General features: G+C 43.4%; 1 protein-coding gene across 9 annotated transcripts in view; it reads right to left on the bottom strand.

The window, feature by feature from the left end:
• The window catches only part of LOC129826176 (homeobox protein cut-like 2), a 128,593-nt gene that overhangs the window by 31,658 nt on the left and 76,594 nt on the right, over positions 1 to 20,341 (bottom strand). For 8 of the 9 annotated variants that reach the window (XM_055886580.1, XM_055886581.1, XM_055886582.1 and 5 more), the window contains one exon: positions 4,414 to 4,492. In XM_055886580.1, the coding sequence (XP_055742555.1) occupies positions 4,414 to 4,492 (79 nt within the window). Of the gene's footprint in view, positions 1 to 2,160; positions 2,250 to 4,413; positions 4,493 to 20,341 lie in introns of those variants that run through there. The other variant, XM_055886588.1, reaches the window with a different exon arrangement.

Below are 20,341 nucleotides of genomic sequence, written 5' to 3'. Positions count from 1 at the left end.
CCTATCGACGATCGTGACAGCGGTATGACGACTGCGTGGTCCCATGGTGTTTATACCTGCGTACTATTGTTTGTACAGATGAATGTGGTACCTTCAGGCGTTTGGCAATTGCTCCCAAGGATGAACCAGACTTGTTTGGTCTACAATGTTTTTTCTGAGGTCTTGGGTGATTTCTTTAGATTTTCCCATGATGTCAAGCAAAGAGGCACTGAGATTGAAATACATCCACAGGTACACCTCCAATTGACTCAAATGATGTCAATTAGCCTATCAGCAGCTTCTAAAGCCATGACATCCTTTTCTAGAATTTTCCAATCTGTTTAAAGGCACAGTCAACTTAGTGTATGTAAACTTCTGACCCACTGGAATTGTGATACAGTGAAATACTCTGTCTGTAAACAATTGTTGGAAAAGGTCCTTGTGTCATGCACAAAGTAGATGTCCTAGCACACTTGCCATAACTATAGTTTGTTAACAAGAAATTTGTGGAGTAGTTGAAAAACTAGTTTTAATGACTCCAACCTAAGTGTATGTAAACTTCCGACTTCAACTGTATGTCTTAAATGCATGGAAATGCACATTATGATTGTGGTGTGTGACATTTTGGCTTGGGGACCCAATAATTACATTTTTAGAAGTATTACATTTTCAATGTGTTCTCATTGCTCAGAGCACTAATTTCAACTGTTCCCCATAAAATGCAGAGGATGCATTGGAGTTGCTTCAAAGAGCATGCCCTGTACGACTGACTGTTCATGACACCGGTGTTAGGTTCTAAATGAACCTATTCAAACTCACGGATAATTAGTAAAGCTTAAACCAAGTTTATTCACCCATTGGGTCAATGCAGCTGCATTAGACAAAATAAATATTCACACCAGTGGTAATATATATATATTGCCCAATTTGGGTGGAGTCTCCTCCTTCTCTCTAAACATTACATCTTTATTACCTGGCAGGAAGTTAAGTGATACAGGCAATAAACTGCTCCTTCTCCCTTAATGTGACCTGACCTGACCCCCTGACCCCCTTCCTCACTAATCCACAGCTCCCCATCTTTATCAGTGCCTGCCAACATATGATCATCTCCTTGCACTCAGTACATTCCAAGCTTAATTGCCTCCACCATATACATTCCTCCTACAGATAACCATTAACTTCTGGTGTAGCCCCTCTAGACCATAGCACTCAATATTTCAATAGGATTCCTGATAATTAACACTATTCAGAACCCAGAATCCATCACCGGTAAAGGTTGCCATTGTCATACTACATGTAATCCTTTGTCACAGGAAACAGTGCCACTCTAAGTCCAGACACACCACAACTATAATAATAGCTATCTTGTTCAGCAGCTGGAGCTTGATGGGCATGATGATTCCTTGCTGTCCCCAGTCCACCTGGCCTTGCTGCTGTCCCAGTTTCAACTGTTCTGCCTGCGGTTATGGAACCCCTACCTGTCCCAGACCTGCTGTTTTCAACTCTTAATTATCGGCTATGAAAAGCCAACTGACATTTATTCCTGATTATTATTTGACCATGCTTGTCATTTATGAACATTTTGAACATGTTCTGTTATAATCTCCATCCGGCACAGCCGGAAGAGGACTGGCCACCCCTCATAGCCTGGTTCCTCTCTAGGTTTCTTCCTAGGTTTTGGCCTTTCTAGGGAGTTTTTCCTAGCCACCGTGCTTTTAGGCTGGGTTTCTGTACAGCACTTTGAGATATTAGCTGATGTACGAAGAGCTATATAAAATGAACTTGATTGATTGATTGATTGAGCTTGATACACTTGCTGACTTTACAGTAAAAACAAAACCCAAATCTCACTCACACACACACGCACGCACACACCATTTCCAGCCATGTATTCTCCTCTCTTCCCATACACTAACATTCTCCTCCTCATAAACACACTGATGTGAGATACACATTTGCTTTAACAAATTGGGATGTGATTAAAACCTTCTCTATTGAGAGCATGTTCAGGGTAGCCCTGTGTTGTGTCAGGGATGCATACCCTCTGTCTATAACATTCATATGAACTGAGAATATGAAAGCAGCATCATAACATGTGTCATGCGTGTCCAACATTATGCAACTGACATCATCATTGGCACCTATTCCAATAACTGATTTGTTATTGTGGATAACTGATACCTGACACCAAACGTTGCTGTTAACTGGATACAACAGGTCACATTGTCCCCTCCCCCTCCCTGGCTCTCCTCTTGCATTCATTAACTCTGTTGTCGGCCGCTCTGATTGGACCAACGGCCTGTGAGTGTCAGCAGACAGCCAGGATGGAGGGATCCTTTCAAATTAAATAAGAGGGAGAAAAAAAATGTCTGCCAATGAATAGTAATAACGGCATTAAGATTAACGAGCACGGTGTGTTAAGAATAATTGCGTCTGTCAAAACATAAAAAATACATGAGCTGGATCGTTTGTTTGGAGACTGGTGGGAAAGCAGCACAGTGATGTGTTTATAGGAGAGGAGACTAATAAAGTGAGGGACCACAGCCAACTGACTGTCCTCTGGTGTACCTGAAGCGATCCACTCTGGGAACAGGGGGTGACCTTGGACAGGCCAGTGAGATGCACAATGATACACAAAATACCCTACTCTCCATTTTGTGACTCCTGTTTGGCATCAGATAGGAGGTAAATAATATCAGAAAGATAATAATGAATAGATTTTGAGACTTTTAGCAATTAGCTGTTAATGGAAATGATTGGTATGGCATTAAAGGATTAGACGGCAAAGAGTAATCAGCAGCTCAGCTGGCTGCGTTTTTTTGGTTTTACTGCGGTGGGATGAAATAATAACTCCTTCTGTAGTAGTAAAACCCAGGAAAAGTCATCCATACACAGACCTGCAGTGACACAGTGTGAGAGCTAAGACTAGAGACTCTGGTGAGGGAGTGTCACCCGGATGCTAACACTAGTGCAGGTCCAGGTAAGGTCAGAGGAAGATGAGTCTTCTGAATATGCTAATCCAAGGCCCTCTGATGTAACCAGGGCCACTCCTTTAGCTTTGTGACAGGACGACAAGGCTCAACCCCCCCACCCTGGCCAATCATAGAGAAGTGATTGGTGGAGATGGAGATGTCATATATGTTTACATCAAAATAGGAGCTGAAAGTGTGCATGCATGTGTGTGTGCCAGAGGAGGCTGTTGGGAGGCACTATAAGAGGACGGGCTCATTGTAACGGCTGGAATAGAATGAAGGGAACGATATCAAACACATCAAACATACGGAAACCACGTTGGACTCCGTTCCATTTATTCCATTACAGCCATTATAATAGGCCCGTCCTCCTATAGCTCCTCCCACCAGCCTCCTCTGATGTGTGGGTGTGTGTATGCGCTTGTGTGTGAGAGCAAAAGTAAACGTTAAATTCCAATTTTTGAAATCTTCAAACCCAATCCTAGCTACAAGGGTTCAGATACAGTTTAACATGGTTTATGAGCACTCTTTCTTGTCAGTGCCCTGTGCAATTAAAGAGATGAAGTCCTCATTCCTTACATTATCACTGTTGGTTCAGTCTGCTCTTGATAGAACATTTTTTCATGACAGAATATAGCCCCTAAAACCCTCCTGGGTCCTCTATTAAGCCCTTGATACGTGCAGGTATAGGTCAGGAAATCAAACTGAACACATCTTCAAAGACATCCATTTCTTATCAAGAAAATAACTCCATTCAAAGTGTGTGGTGAAATATCAAGCAGGAGACTTCAAGGCAAAATGGAGACCTTTAAAAGTCAGTCGCTGCATCGCTATTTTCTCTGACACCCACTTTTATCTTGTATTCATTGAATCTGTAAACCGCGTTCTCTACTCTTGCAATGAGTGTTCCTCTGATGTAGCCGGAGATTGGAGTGCGTTTTGCTCTTGTCTCCTGCAACAAAGAGCAATGCTGTATAGTGTGCCCTGGCAACAAACAACAACAGAATAAACAGTCTCTCCCCCTCCCTTTCCCTGCTGGCCTCATCAGGCCTGCACTCCAGACTAAGACAAGCTACAGTTGGCTTTTAATTGGCCCTCTGCAATCAACAGCCCATCCCCACAAGGATCGTCTCTCCTCAGCAATGCAACGCTCAAGGACCAGCGCTCGGTTTTGAAGTGGCCCCACACAGAGCACAGACTCTAAAACATAGATAAGAACTACAGGGTGTCTTGTGGATATTTATATATCTATGGCAAGAAAACAGTCGCTTCGTATTTCTAGCTTGTCTCATGTAGAACGTTGCCCGAATGACGTTGACTTTGGCTTGGTGTGTAGTTGATCTGGCTGGGGAGAGTGATCTCTTGTGGGAGGTTTGTTACCTGAGCAATGTTGTGTGTTGTCTGTGTCTGTGACTGTGCTGTTGTGATGTGTGTGTGGCTCTGTTACAGGTGGGAGACTCACCAGGGGCTTCAATAAGCTGCTTGTAGATTCCCAGGAATGCCGACTCTGCCTCTTTACTGCGCTTGTTCAGAGCGACCACCTGGAGACGACAGGACAGGACACAGCCGTCAGGGTGACACTCAGGCGTCAACATTCATACTAAACCTTTGCTGAAGGAACATTTAGCGACCCATACACACAGAACATCTGCATTTACATGCATTCTACACTGTTCTGACATATGAAGTAAATAAGCAACATATAAAGTAATTGTGCTAACGAGACAGACAGAAACAAAGTTGATCCCTCTCCATAAGGTAATCAGAATGACGGTACATCACCAACATGTTGCTGTGACGGGGTTTGTGTGCTGAATTATGTGAACAAGGTCCTTAGCTAATACTACAAGCTGATATTTGGCCTCTTAAACCCCAACGTTGCGGTGTGTATTGAGGTGACATTTGGCCTGTTAAACCCAGTTGTGGTGTACTCTATGCGGCAGGTCAGTGTCTGTGGCCTACATCACACAGGCGCACAGCCTCTCCTGCTATTCTCCACTCCACGGGTGATGCAAACCAATTAACAATTAATTTGGATGGACAAAGAAGGGAATTAGTCACCACCTGGCCCCATGGAGAGGGCACCTGCCCTGGTGGGTATGTGGGTTACAGTCCTCACAGCTACAATACACCAGCAGCCCTATTAAATACTGTAAGTCAGAACAAGTCAATGTCTGAAAGTCTTAGCTTAGCAACTCTCTGAAATACTACATCCGATAGCACAGGAGACTGCTGAGGGGAGGACGGCTCATAATAATGTCTGGAACGGAGTGAATGGAATGACATCGTACACCGCGGTCTAAGGCACTGCATCTCCGTGCAAGAGGCGTCACTACAGTCTCTGGTTCGAATCCAGGCTGTATCACATCCGGCCGTGAGTGGGAGTCCCATAAGGCGGCGCGCAATTTGCCCAGAGCCATCCGGATTTGACCGGGGTAGGCCGTCATTGTAAATAAGAATTTGTTCTTAACTGACTTGCCTAGTTAAATAAAGGTTAAATACATTTTTTTTTTTTATATAAAAAATAAAACATGGAAACCACTCTAGCCATTGCCACGAGTCCGTTCTCCCAATAAGGTGTCAGCAACCTCCTGTGTCAGATAGGCCATGTCCACTACAAATGTCCATCCAATCCAAGAGGAATCTAAATTCTAATTATTGTCATCTATTCTCTATAGAATTCCTATCAGTGTTGATTACAGTTTTTATCTGATCAGACATAATGACTTCTATTGAAGGAACCCAGTGCATGTTACCGTCTGAGACCTTCTTTATTGGTCTGACTTCAGTTCCACAATGTTATTTGGACCGAGGTCTGAAAACACTTATGAGAATGGTGGAGAAACTGTTTAGAGATGGTTATAAGTAACAACTGTGGGAAAGAGAGAGAGACGGAGAGCCCTTGAATTACTGGAATTGTCTTATGTCCTCCCCGAAGAGGCATAACGACAGCATCATGTTTAAAGAAATATCATAAAGATCAAGCAAATCCCTCCCACTCGGAACTGCGAGCCGGAGTTCATGGAAAATGGAAAGGCTGGAGCCCAATCGATATAGATGCAACAGTCTGCAGCTACCAGCCATCTCTCTCTCTCTCTCATCAGCTTCCTGATATGCCACAGCTATCAAGTGGATGGATTATGTTGGCAAGGGAGAAATGCTCACTAACAGGGATGTAAACAAATTTGTGCACTAAACTTGAGAGAAATACATTTTTTTTGTGGTTATGAAAAATTTATGGGATCTTTTATTTCAACTCATAGGACCAACACTTTACATGTTGAGTTTATATTTTTGTTCAGTGTATATATAGCAGGTTGTGTGAACTCCCCAGGATCTGTTTCAGACTGACCCCCCTGTCCCTGTCCTGTCTACCTTTCTGAAGAATACATCAAACGAGACCCTGAACTGCACATGTAAAACGCACACGACCTGTGAATGCAACAGACTCCATTTCCCACAGACACGGGGGTCTCCTGGCCCTCCATCACCCTTTAACGAGAGAACACGGAGATTACCTCCACAATCACACCATTAACCTGTCTGCAGCCGCTAGAGGAGACATCAATCACACGCCGGATGCCTCCTCATGTCAGCACACTCGGTATGCGTAACCCTCTCCCCTCATGCACGCTGCCACCACCATCATCAAAGCACCTCGGAGGGGTCACGCATAATGTGGTCTGATCTGAGTGACTCGTCTTCCTCTGGACCTGATGCTAATCTACCTTCAGCCAAACACATGGGATTAGCTTCCGTTCCCTGGTACCACACAGATTACACTGTGGAGAGGTATGGTATAAATAATGTATGTTTCAGCAAAGGTACGGTGGTAGTAGGACAATGTATCTAAACCTATTCCATGTTAGCCAGTTTGGTCGTAAAATTATAGAATATGGCTTCTCTGGGAGGGATGTGGTGAACATTCATTTTACAAGCGGCAGGAGTAAACCCCCAGAGATTTATTGTGGGGAAAGAGAGAACGAGAGAGAGAACGAGAGAGAAAGAAAGAGAGAGAACGAGAGAGAGAGAGAGAGAGAGAGGAAACCTGTTAGAAGTGGACCATAACTCTTCACAGAGGACCAGTCCGTGTGGGCAGGCTACTGCTGCTGTCTCCAGCACTGCTGGGAAATGCTTACTGAGGCCTAGGAGGATACTTATAGTGAAACACATGGTCGATGTGTGGGTCTGTTTGCATGTGTATGTGTGTGTGTGTGTGTGTGTGTGTGTGTGTGTGTGTGTGTGTGTGTGTGTGTGTGTGTGTGTGTGTGTGTGTGTGTGTGCGTGCATGTGCGTGTGGTGTGTCAACATGTGAGAAGAATAAATGATGGCAAAAGATGAGTTTAACATAAAGAAGTGCAGGGAAGAGAAAGGCAGACAGGCACTGAGCTACAGACAGAGACAGAGAGGGCGAGAAAGAGGTTCCCATAAAGACTGCAATTAGCAATTATGCAGACATCAATTACAATTATCACAACTGGTGATTATGCAATTATCACTCTAAATCCTTGTTTTTTTACCAGAATGCCACCTCCTGTGATTTGGGTGTTTGAGGACAGGTTGTGTGATGATGCAGGTGATTAGAGTGTGTGACGTGGCGGGGGTGTTAGGTGTGTGTGTGTGTGTGTGTGTGTGTGTGTGTGTGTGTGTGTGTGTGTGTGTGTGTGTGTGTGTGTGTGTGTGTGTGTGTGTGTGTGTGTGTGTGTGTGTGTGTGTGTGTGTGTGAGTGTGAGTGTGTGTGAGTGTGAGTGTGAGTGTGAGTGAGTGTGAGTGAGTGTGAGTGTGAGTGAGTGTGAGTGAGTGAGTGAGTGAGTGTGAGTGAGTGAGTGAGTGAGTGAGTGAGTGAGTGAGTGAGTGTCCGAATGTGTTTGTATGTGTGCATGGACGTGTGAGTTAGTAAGATTATTGCTGCTGGTGGATGAGAGAGGCGGTGTGTGTGTGTGTGTGTGTGTGTGTGTGTGTGTGTGTGTGTGTGTGTGTGTGTGTGTGTGTGTAAGGGACTGGGAATGTATGGTTACACATTCCCAGAGGCCTCTAAATTACCTGTCATCTGCACATGATGCAAAGGTCAGCGCACAATCATGGGAGTCGGTCCTCTGTGCTGCTCACAGAGACCCAACAGAGCCCAGGAGCTGACAGTGTGTCACCACAGCCCCAGTCAGCCTGAATGCCTATTAGAACAACACACTGGGAATTCCACCACCATGCAGCAAGTGACAACACCCTTATGGCATCCTTATGGGTTGTGGGGAAAAAACACCATTCTCTGGGTGCAGAGAGGGAGTGGGAGCTATAGGGGAGTACGGTTACTGCTACTATGCTGACGAAGCTACAACCACTGTCATCAGTGCTTGTTTTTCCTTGAGTGTTTAGAGGAGGAGAGAGGGAAGAGAGTGATGAACCGGTGTGGAGTGAGTGATGAGTGGGTGGAGGATAGGGACACAAGCAAAACACACACTCTTCTTCAGGGAATTAAAGGAGGAAGCCATGTGTTTGGTGAGTTCGATACCTTTACATGTATTCCGTTCTAGCCATTACTATGAGCCTGTCCTCCCCAATGAAGGTGCCACCAACCTCCTGTGCCTGACATACATCCCGTCCCCACGTCAGAACCAATCAGCAGGACCTAGTCACCCAGTTACACTCTCATCCACAAGGAACCAAGGCTGCCCAAATCCACCCTCGTCTAGCTCACAACTCCCAAACCTGACTAACCACACCCTCATCCTAATATCTAAGGTCATTTCATGATGTGCTTCTGTCACCGTGCTCTTTGAACCAATCAGTGGGTAAAAGTAATCAATAAAAAAAACTATCTAACCAATCAATAACAAAACAATCAATAATTGCAATCTAACCAATCAATACTAAACCAATCAATAACACTCACCAATCAATACTAAACCAATCAATAACTCCAAACAATCATTTATAAGCAAATCAATAATATCAATCAATCTAACCAATCAATAACACACCAATCAATAAATTATATATTATTAATCAATAACAGGTTGTTGTAAAATAACTGAATCTAAAGAGAGCCCTCTAGAAGTAGCTAGGGTACAGAGAGAGACAGAGAAAGAGAGAGAGACAGAGATAGAGACAGAGAAAGACAGAGAGAGAGAGAGACAGAGAAAGACAGAGAGAGAGAGACAGAGAGACAGAGAGAGAGACAGACAGAGACAGAGAGAGAGACAGATAGAGAGAGACAGACAGAGAGAGAGAGACAGAGAGACAGAGAGAGACAGACAGAGAGACAGAGAGAGACAGATAGAGAGAGACAGAGAGAGAGAGAGAGAGAGAGACAGAGAGAGATAGAGACAGAGAGACGGAGAGAGAGACAGAGAGAGAGAGACAGAGAGACAGAGAGAGAGACAGATAGAGAGAGACAGAGAGAGACAGAGAGAGAGAGAGAGAGAGAGAGAGAGAGAGAGAGAGAGCGAAAGAGAGCGAGAGAGAGCGAGAGTGTGGGTAATGACACAGGCAGAGCCGTGAGCAGATCTCCAGCAGATCAAGGTAGAGTAGGAGTAATCCTGATGGACATGGCACGGTGAGCTCCGTGTGAGACAGAACACTGTGAGGCATTAAACTCAGATCAAAGCCCCACTCGTCTCTGCCATCCTGCAGGTGTCTAGTAGGCTTGGTCCCCCCCACCACCACCACCATCACCATACAGTGGAACAGAACAACAGAGCCAGCCAGCAGCTCCACCCACACGACAAAACCCAACACAAACCTCTGCTTAACACCTCAAAGTCACCGCAAAGTCAAGACAGACACAGAGGGAGTCAGACAAAGAAAGGAAAACAAATCTTCTCTGGAAGTCTTTGTAGTTCAAAAGACAGGAGCCTTTATTTCTTTTTGAGACAAGAGATTCAAAATGTTTGAAGTGCTGAGTGACCTAATGGTTGGAAAGCGTGTGTCTGAAGAAGAGGAGACGCAGTGACATGACAGCAGAGTGAGGGGAATGCACTGAGAATGAAGAGATAGGTAGAGACAGTGGGGTGAAAGGAGGAGCATATCATATGAAATGTAGTTAAGAGAGGGACATTGCAGCATTGAAGGAGAATACTATAGTGGGGAAGAAAGGAGTGGTGGGTGTGAGGAGAAAGTCAAGAAGATAGTAAGGGATGATTTTCAGGACAAAGGAACTGCTCCCATTCCTGGATGGCCCCAGTGAACAATGCCACCGCAGAGAAGGGTATGCCAGCTTGAGGCCAGTAGTGGAGCCCGGCACCCACCAGTGGCACATGCTTGGCAGGGGGAGGCACAGCAGCATCTCTCCCTCAGACACATGAAAACAATGTATCTCTCCACCTGGCCTACGCCATGTCAAGGTGAGACGGCACGGCCGAGACAGAGAGAGAGAGAGTGTTCTGCCATGATGGATAGCGTTCTCCAGCCACCTCTCCTGTCTCTCCCTCTCAGAAGGCTGGTGACTTTCCAGTGAAGCAATTATCATTGCAAAATGCATAATAGCCTAATAAATTAAAGGTGTCAGCCCTGCCTTTGTTTCACTGTAGAGGAACATCATGCCAAACCTGCATTCGCTCAATGGAGAGCGTCTGATGAACGAGTGCTGAGGTTCAGAGGCACAGCTGACAGAGAGGAAACCAAAAGCTCGCTGTTCGCAATGAACAGTAAGAACAAGGGAAAGCACGACTCTGAACAGCTAACATCTGATGGCAAGCGTCTCTAGACAAATTGGTGGCATTGAATTGAGACCTATTGTGTGTTCCAACACTGTTTATAATAATAATGACCAGAAAATGACATCCATTTCCACTATCAGCTGTCAGTAGTAATCTTCCCTGGGGGACACAGGTCTCCAATAAGTAAGACTGCTTAAGGTGATGATAGGTTTTAATTCATCACGTTAACAAAACAACACGACTACTTCCTGTGAACAGGGCTGGTTGTGACAGCACTATCAGCAGTGAAGCAGTCCCTTCCCCTCCCCACCAGTATGACATATCATTTGTCCTGTCAGATTTTCCTCTTTCACTCATCTTATCGAGGCTGCTGGAAAACAGGCAACTGCAGAACAAACAAAAAAAAACAAATAACGGGAACTGTAGAGGAGAGCAGTGAATGATGTGGCTGCTAGGAGAGGGAGACAGCACAGAGACTCATCACATTCTCATCCCCAGATAAACATACTAGCACATTTGAACAAAACTTAATAAAACCTGTGTGTGTGTGTGTTTCAAGGGGGTGGTGGTTGTTGGAGGTTGATAATCAGCAGGGGCTTATTGACTCTAATAGGAGCCGGCTCTGCGGTTGTATGCTGCTCTCTGCTCCCACTGTGAGGAGAGTTTTACATAATTAATGACTGTTGATGTTTCCCAGGTAATCGCCCGGCAAATTCACTCCAGACTCGGCTGCCACCATCGGCGGTTCCACTGAGAATAAGCGACACTGGAACAGACAGCTTACATTACAGGCATAAACAAGGCAATTTTGTACAGTGTCTTCAGACATTAACGTGAGGTGTTCAGGGCCATGATTCAAGTTCCTTCAGAGAAATACTGGGAGAGAGAGAGATTTTCTCTGTCTTGTAACCTACAGAGGATTTGAGATTGATGCTACTGAAGCCTGTGCTTGTGTGGATCACATATTCTGTAAGAAGTATAGAGCTAGATAAAAGGCACAGCAGCTATTCAAGGAAACAATGAGGAAACCAAATGTATTATCATTTATACAGACTACTGAAGATGTCCATTTGAGCATGCGTGTGTTGGAGTAAATGGTGTATTAAAAACAAAAAACGAAGTTTTAAGTGAGAATAGGCAATGGTCTGAAGCCGAAAAAGAAAGGAAATTCACATGAGCACCACAATGCCTATTCCACCCATGCTCCACCAAGGTTTTACAGCACCACAATGCCTATACTACCCATGCTCCACCAAGGTTTTACAGCACACAGCTTTGACCTACTACAGTAGCTATGTTGGTATTGTACTTCAAACTATGTGTAGGCAGGTTGCTTAGGATTCAAACCTTCTCAAACCGCCTAATTCATACTCTTAGAAGAGCTGCTTCCACAATAATGTGATTTGTACTGGATACAAGGTAAAGTATTGGATTCTTCACACACCACAGTAAGACATTATCCCATTACGCTACTTTTTCATGATTTTTTTAATTAAATGAAAGCAAGCTATGCTTTTATACCTACAAGACCATCAGGCTTGATTGGGCTGTTTTGTCTTGTAATAATGTGGTGCATGCATCTATTTCCTTAAACCTTTATTTTAGCAATACATTTAATAAAAAATAAAAAAATCATAATAACATCCTTGTTTGTACTTGAATTTATTTTTGCATTAAAGATGATGACGCAACAACAATACACATTTACAATAGGCCTATATCTAAACATACATATGCCTAGGGGTGTGGCGAGTAGTCGGACAAAACAAGTATCGTAAAGGATATGGGCAATTTTCTAGATACATTTATGATCCGAGAATTTTTGTAATGATCAGATCTTTTTTTTTTTTTTTCTGGGTGCCAGCAAGCATATTTCTCATGTCAGTCACAGAGTCTATTTAGGCATATCAAAACACTTCAGTTTAGGGATACAATTATGGTCATGTTGGCACACCCCTAATACAGCCAAATGAGATATACATACACACCACATGGCCAAATGTACGTGGACACCCCTTCAAATTATTTCAGCCACACCCATTGCTAACAGGTGTATAAAAACAAGCACACAGCCATGAAATCTACATAGACAAACATTGGCAGTAGAATGGGACGTACTGAAGAGCTCAGTGACTTTCATATTGGCACAGTCGTAGGATGCCACCTTTCCAACAAGTCAGTTCGTCTAGCAAGATGGAGCCGACAGAGATGTTAGCCTCGATTCAGGTCCTTAGGAAACTATGCAGTTATTTGTTTTTTTATGTATTATGTACAGTTGAAGTGGGAAGTTTACATACACTTAGGTTGGAGTCATTAAAACTCATTTTTCAGCCACTCCACAAATTTCTTGTTAACAAACTATAGTTTTGGCAAGTCGGTTCGGACATCTACTTTGTGCATGACACAAGTAATTTTTCCAACAATTGTTTCCAGACAGATTATTTCACTTATAATTCACTGTATTACAATTCCAGTGGCTCAGAAATTTACATACAGTCGTGGCCAAAAGTTTTGAGAATGACACAAATATACATTTTCACAAAGTCTGCTGCCTCAGTTTGTATGATGGCAATTTGCATATACTCCAGAATGTTATGAAGAGTGATCAGATGAATTGCAATTAATTGCATAGTCCGACTTTGCCATGCAAATGAACTGAATCCCCAAAAAACATTTCCACTGCATTTCAGCCCTGCCACAAAAGGACCAGCTGACATCATGTCAGTGATTATCTCGTTAACACAGGTGTGAGTGTTGACAAGGACAAGGCTGGAGATCACTCTGTCATGCTGATTGAGTTTGAATAACAGACTGGAAGCATCAAAAGGAGGGTGGTGCTTGGAATCATTGTTCTTCCTCTGTCAAACATGGTTACCTGCGAGGAAACACGTGCCGTCATCATTGCTTTGCACAAAAAGGGCTTCACAGGCAAGGATATTGCTGCCAGTAAGATTGCGCCTAAATCAACCATTTATCGGACCATCAAGAACTTCAAGGAGAGCGGTTCAATTGTTGTGAAGAAAGTCCAGCAAGTGCCAGGACCGTCTCCTAAAGTTGATTCAGTTGCGGGATCAGGGCACCACCAGTACAGAGCTTGCTCAGGAATGGCAGCAGGCAGGTGTGAGTGCATCTGCACGCACAGTGAGGCAAAGCCTTTTGGAGGATGGCCTGGTGTCAAGAAGGGCAGCAAAGAAGCCACTTCTCTCCAGGAAAAACATCAGGGACAGACTGATTTTCTGCAAAAGGTACAGGGATTGGACTGCTGAGGACTGGGGTAAAGTCATTTTCTCTGATGAATCCCCTTTCCGATTGTTTGGGGCATCCGGAAAAAAGCTTGTCCCGAGAAGACAAGGTGAGTCCTGTGCCAACAGTAAACCATCCTGAGATCATTGATGTGTGGGGTTGCTTCTCAGCCAAGGGAGTGGGCTCACTCATAATTTTGCCTAAGAACACAGCCATGAATAAAGAATGGTACAAACACATCCTACGAGAGCAACTTCTCCCAACCATCCAGGAACAGTTTGGTGACGAACAATACCTTTTCCAGCAAGATGGAACACATTGTCATAAGGAAAAAGTGATAACTAAGTGCCTCGGGGAACAAAACATCAATATTTTGGGTCCATGGGCAGGAAACTCCTCAGACCTTAATCCCATTGAGAACTTGTGGTCAATCTTCAAGAGGCGGGTGGACAAACAAAACCCCACAAATTCTGACAAACTCCAAGCATTGATTATGCAAGAATGGGCTGCCATTAGTCAGGATGTGGCCCAGAAGTTAATTAACACCATGCCAGGGCGGATTGCAGAGGTCTTGAAAAAGAAGGGTCAACTGCAAATATTGACTCTTTGCATCAACTTCATGTAATTGTCAATAAAAGCCTTTGACACTTATGAAATGCTTGTCATTATACTTCAGTATTCCATAGTAACATCTGACAAAAATATCTAATGACACTGAGACAGCAGACTTTGTGAAAATTTATATTTGTGTCATTCTCAAAACTTTTGGCCACGACTGTACATTAAGTTGACTGTGCCTTTAAACAGCTTGGAAAATTCCATAAAATTAAGTCATGGTTTTAAACGCTTCTGTTAGGCTAATTGACATAATATGAGTCAATTGCAGGTGTACCTGTGGATGTATATCAAGGCATACCTTCAAATTCAGTGCCTCTTTGATTGACATCACAGGAAAATCAAAAGAAATCAGCCAAGACCTCCGGGAAAAAAATGTAGACCTCCAAGTCTGGTTCTTCCTTGGGAGCAATTTCCAAATGCCTTAAGGTGGACAATGACCCCAATGGACAATGACCCCAAGCATACTTCCAAAGTTGTGGCAAAATGGCTTAAGGACAACAAAGTCAAGCTATTGGAGTGGCCATCACAAAGCCCTGACCTCAATCCTATAGAACATGTGTGGGCAGAACTGAAAAAGCGTGTGCGAGCAAGGAGGCCTACAAACCTGACTCAGTTACACCAACTATGTCAGGAGGCCAAAATTCACCCAACTTATTGTGGGAAGCTTGTGGAAGGCTACCCGAAACATTTGACCCAAGTTAAACAATTTAAAGCCAATGCTACCAAATACTAATTGAGTGTATGTAAACTTCTGAACCACTGGGAATGTGATGAAAGAAGTACAAGCTGAAATAAATTCTCTCTACTATTATTCTGACATTTCACATTCTTAAAATAAAGTGGTGATCCTACCTGGCCTAAGACAGGGAATTTTTACTAGGATTAAATGTCAGGAATTGTAAAAAACTGAGTTTAAATGTATTTGGCTGTGTATGTAAACTTCCGACTTCAACTGTATTATTTCTTGTAGTTGTTGTGAATTTGTTAAGACTACTTGTTAGATATTATTGCAATGTCGGAACTAGAAGCACAAGCATTTCGCTACACTCGCATTAACATCTGCTACCCATGTGTTTGTGACCAATAAAATATGATTTGATTTGATTTTGAAATTTCTGTCTTGCTAGAGCTGCCCCGGTCAACTGTAAGCGCTGTTATTGTGAAGTGGAAACGTCTGGGAGGAACAACGGCTTACCCTCCCGAAGAACGGGACCACCCAGTGCTGAAGCACGTAAAAATTGTCTGTCCTCAGTTGCAACACTCATTACCAAGTTTCAAACTGCCTTTGGAAGCAACGTCAGCACAAGAACTGTTTGTCGGGAGCTTCATGTAATGGGTTTCCATGGCCGAGCAGCCACACACAAGCCTAAGATCACCATGCGTAATGCCAAGCGTCGGCTGGAGTGGTGTAAAGCTGGCCATCCTTCCACAATGGAGCAGTGAAAACATATTCTTTGAAGTGATAAATCACACTTCACCATCTGCCATTCGACGAACGAATCTGGGTTTGGCGGATGCCAGGAGAACGCTAACTGCCCGAATTCATAATGCCAACTGTAAAGTTTGGTGGAGGAGGAATAATGGTCTGGGGCTGTTTTTCATGTTTTTTGGGCTAGGCCCCATAGTTCCACTGAAAGGAAATGTTTACGGTACAGCACACAATGACATTCTAGACAATTAAGTGCTTCCAACATTGTGGCAACAGCTTTGGGAAGGCCCTTTCCTGTTTCAGCATGACAATGCCCCCATGCACAAAGCGAGGTCCATACAGAAATGGTTTGTCGAGATCGGTGTGGAAGAACTTGATTGGCCTACACAGAACCCTGACCTCAACCCCATCGAACACCTTTGGGATGAATTGGAATGCCGACTGCGAGTCAGACCTAATCGCCCAACATCAGTGCCCGACTAAGTCCTGGCAGCAATGTTCCAACATCTAGTGAAAAACCTTCCCAGAAGAGTGCAGGCTGTTATAGCAGCAAAGGGGGGATCAACTCCATACTCATGCCCATGATTTTGGAATGAGACGAGCATATACACAGCATGTCCAAAAGTATGTGGACACCTGCTTGTCATCAGATATAGTAAACTTTGTAAATACAATTCAGGGATGGCAACAATTACTCTTGACAAGCTACAGCCCAGTTCTGCCACACCTGATTCTACTATTCATGGTTTGGATGAACAGCTGAGTGGCAGTATCAGGTGTGGTAGCACTGGGCTTGAACAAAAAAGCCTGCATAACACTGTTAATCGCCAAGAGCAATTTTGATCATTCCTGATACCAACACTGCAACAAATGACAAACTGCTGAGAAGGACTTGCAAAATACAAAGTCATTAGACAACTACATAACTCTTAAGAGAAATTATAAACACATTTACAAATCTGAAATTGGATCGGTGCTCTAAACCCTTGAATACAAAACATCAGCTAAGTATGTCCTAAGTAATGCTGTACACAGTTTTCCAACTCCAGTGAAAGAGCACACATGTCCACATTTATAAATGGCAGTATAAATATGAAAACAGGTGGGAGAACTCACAGATTTGGAACAGAACATACATTTTAATTATTGATAGTGTGCGAAGTACCATGTTTACCGTGTACATTTGAATTGGCATAAGTCGTTTGTCATTTCCACATGGGCCAGCTTGCATTTCTCCGTGACAGGCGCATTCCCACAACCTGCCACTCGGCTATATAACACTGTGTCCCTGGGCAGTACCGTAGGGATGGCGTGCATCTCACGGATGAGGGCAACGACCTCTTCTTCGAGTGTCTGCGAGCTGGTCTCTCCTCCGTTCTAGCAAGATGCACGCAGTAGTACACATCACCACACTGCCACTTGCCTGTCACTCCACAAACCCAAAGGTTCATTTAAGAGCCACCTAATATATTAAAATAAGTGTGTGTGTGTGTGTGTGTGTGTGTGTGTGTGTGTGTGTGTGTGTGTGTGTGTGTGTGTGTATGTGTGTGTGTGTGTGTGTGTGTGTGTGTGTGTGTGTGTGTGTCGGTAGGGGGCTGGGAAAACTATAAACTATAATCAAAATGTATCCTCCAGGAGACGAACCCACAATCTTCAGATGCAAAGGCGGTACTTCTAGCCATTACACTACGAACCTTATTCTTAAAACACTGATTTTGACAGATGATTTAAATGGACAGGCAAAAATGATTTTGTTTACATTTTACATTTACATTTTAGTCATTTAGCAGAGGCTCTTATCCAGAGCGACTTACAGTAGAGTGCATACATTTTATTACATTTTTACATACTGAGACAAGGATATCCCTACTGGCCAAACTCTCCCTAACCCGTACGACGCCTATGCCAATTGTGCATCGCCCCACGGACCTCCCGGTTGCGGCCGGCTGCGACAGAGCCTGGGCGCGAACCCAGAGACTCTGGTGGCGCTGCTAGCACTGCGATGCAGTGCCCTAGACCACTGCGCCACCCGGGAGGCCATTTATTTATTTTGCTTGGTTAAAACACAATAGTCTAAAATAGTTGCTCTGAATAGTTCTGAAAACAGACAAATGTAATCACGTAGTTAGCAAGCATTCCATTTTCTTTTGACTGCGCACAGCATGGCGCACAATTTAACAATTTAAGCAAGCAGAGAGGGGTTTGATTAATCTGGCCCAGGGTACATCGGGCGAAAGCAGAGAGGGATGGCAGTTAAAGCATTTTTATCAAAAGCAATCAGTTTTGCATGTGAAAACACAGAATCCTACTCATTACTACACATGCTTGATTACGTCACTTTTGCTTTGAGTCGACTTCGCAGTCAGACAGAGTGGGCACCTGGCTCACATCTGGGAGACAGCCTGGTTCCAAATTGAATGCAATCAACTGCAAAACACACCTACATGGGCCCCTGGGCGAGATCAATCGAACCCCCTCAATGATTTTGATGTTGTTATACCTGGGTGCAACGTGTGCAGCACCCGCAACCCCTGACTACTTTTTACTTGTTGATGGCAACTTCAGATTTTCTGGGAACACACTGAAAAGTAACGTTTTTTTAAATATATATTTATATATTTTTTAGGAGATGGATCAGCTTTTATATTGCAGATAGATTGTTGCTTCCATCAATGTAATTGTCTGCATCACTTCCAATCCCCCATATATTTTGGGGGTAAATATACACTACTGTTCAAAAGTTTGGGGTCACTTAGAAATGTCCTTGTTTTTTAAAGAAAAGCAATTTTTTTTATCAGAAATGGATCAGAAATGGATCAGAAATACAGTGTAGACATTGTTAATGTTGTAAATGATGATTGTTGCTGGAAACGGCAGATTTTTAATGGAATATCTACGTAGGTGTGCCGCGTACAGAGGCCCATTATCAGCAACCATCACTCATGTGTTCCAATGGCACGTTGTGTCAGCTAATCCAAGTTGATATTTTAAAAGTCTAATTGATCATTAGAAAACCCTTTTTCAATTATGTTAGCACAGCTGAAAACTGTTGTCCTGATTAAAGAAGCAAAACAACTGGCCTTCTTTAGACTAGTTGAGTATCTGGAGCATCAGCAGGTGTTAAAGGCTCAAAATGGCTAGAAACAAAGAACTTTCTTCTGAACTCGTCAGTCAGTCTATTCTTGTTCTGAGAAATTAAGGCAATTCCATGTGATAAATTGCCAAGAAACTGAAGATCTCGTACAACGCTGTGTACTACTCCCTTCACAGAACAGCGCAAACTGGCTCTAACCAGAATGGAAAGAGAAGGGGCAGGCCCCGGTGCACAACTGAGAAAGAGGACAAGTACATTAGAGTGTCTAGTTTGAGAAACAGACACCTCACAAGTCCTCAACTGGCAGCATCATTAAATAGTACCCGCAAAACACCAGTCTCAATGTCAACAGGGAAGAGGCGACTCTGGGATGCTGGCCTTCTAGGCAGTTGCAAAGAAAAAGCCAAATCTCAGACTGGCCAATAAAAAGAAAATGGGGAAAAAACACAGACACTGGACAGAGGAACTCTGCCTAGAGGGCCAGATGTTCCAGATACTCAACTAGTCTAAAGAAGGCCAGTTGTTTTGCTTCTTTAAATCAGAACAACAGTTTTCAGCTGTGCTAACATAATTGCAAAAGGATTTTCTAATTATCAATTAGCCTTTTAAAATGATAACCTTGGATTAGCTAACACAACGTGCCATTGGAACACAGGAGTGATGGTTGCTGATAATGGGCCTCTGTATGCCTATGTAGATATTCCATAAAACATCTGCAGTTTCCAGCTACAATAGTCATTTACAACATTAACAATGTCTACACTGTATTTCTGATCAATTTGATGTTATTTTAATGGACACATTTTTATTTTTTTATTTTACCTTTATTTAACCAGGTAGGCCAGCTGAGAACAAGTTCTCATATACAACTGCAACCTGGCCAAGAAAATGCAAAGCAGTGCGACAAAAACAACAACACAGAGTTACACATAAACAAAACGTACAGTCAATAACACAATAGAAAAGAAAAATAGAAAAATCTATGTACAGTGTGTGCAAATGTAGAAGAGTAGGGAGGTAAGGCAATACATAGGACATAAAGGCGAAATAATTACAATTTAGCATTAATACTGGAGTGATAGATGTGCAGATGAGGATGTGTAAGTAGAGATACTGGAGTGCAAAAGAGCAAGAGGGTAAGTAATAATATGGGGATGAGGTAGTAGGGTGTGCTATTTACAGATTGGCTGTGTACAGGTACAGTAATCGGTAAGCTGCTTTGACAGCTGACGCTTAAAGAGAGGGAGATATAAGACTCCAGCTTCAGAGATTTTTGCAATTCGTTCCAGTCATTGGCAGCAGAGAACTGGAAGGAAAGGCGGCCAAAGGAAGTGTTGGCTTTGGGGATGAC

Source organism: Salvelinus fontinalis, chromosome 28 (genome assembly GCF_029448725.1).
Source record: "Salvelinus fontinalis isolate EN_2023a chromosome 28, ASM2944872v1, whole genome shotgun sequence".
NCBI classification, from domain to species: Eukaryota; Metazoa; Chordata; class Actinopteri; order Salmoniformes; family Salmonidae; genus Salvelinus; species Salvelinus fontinalis.
This window is presented reverse-complemented; position numbering and strand designations above follow the sequence as displayed.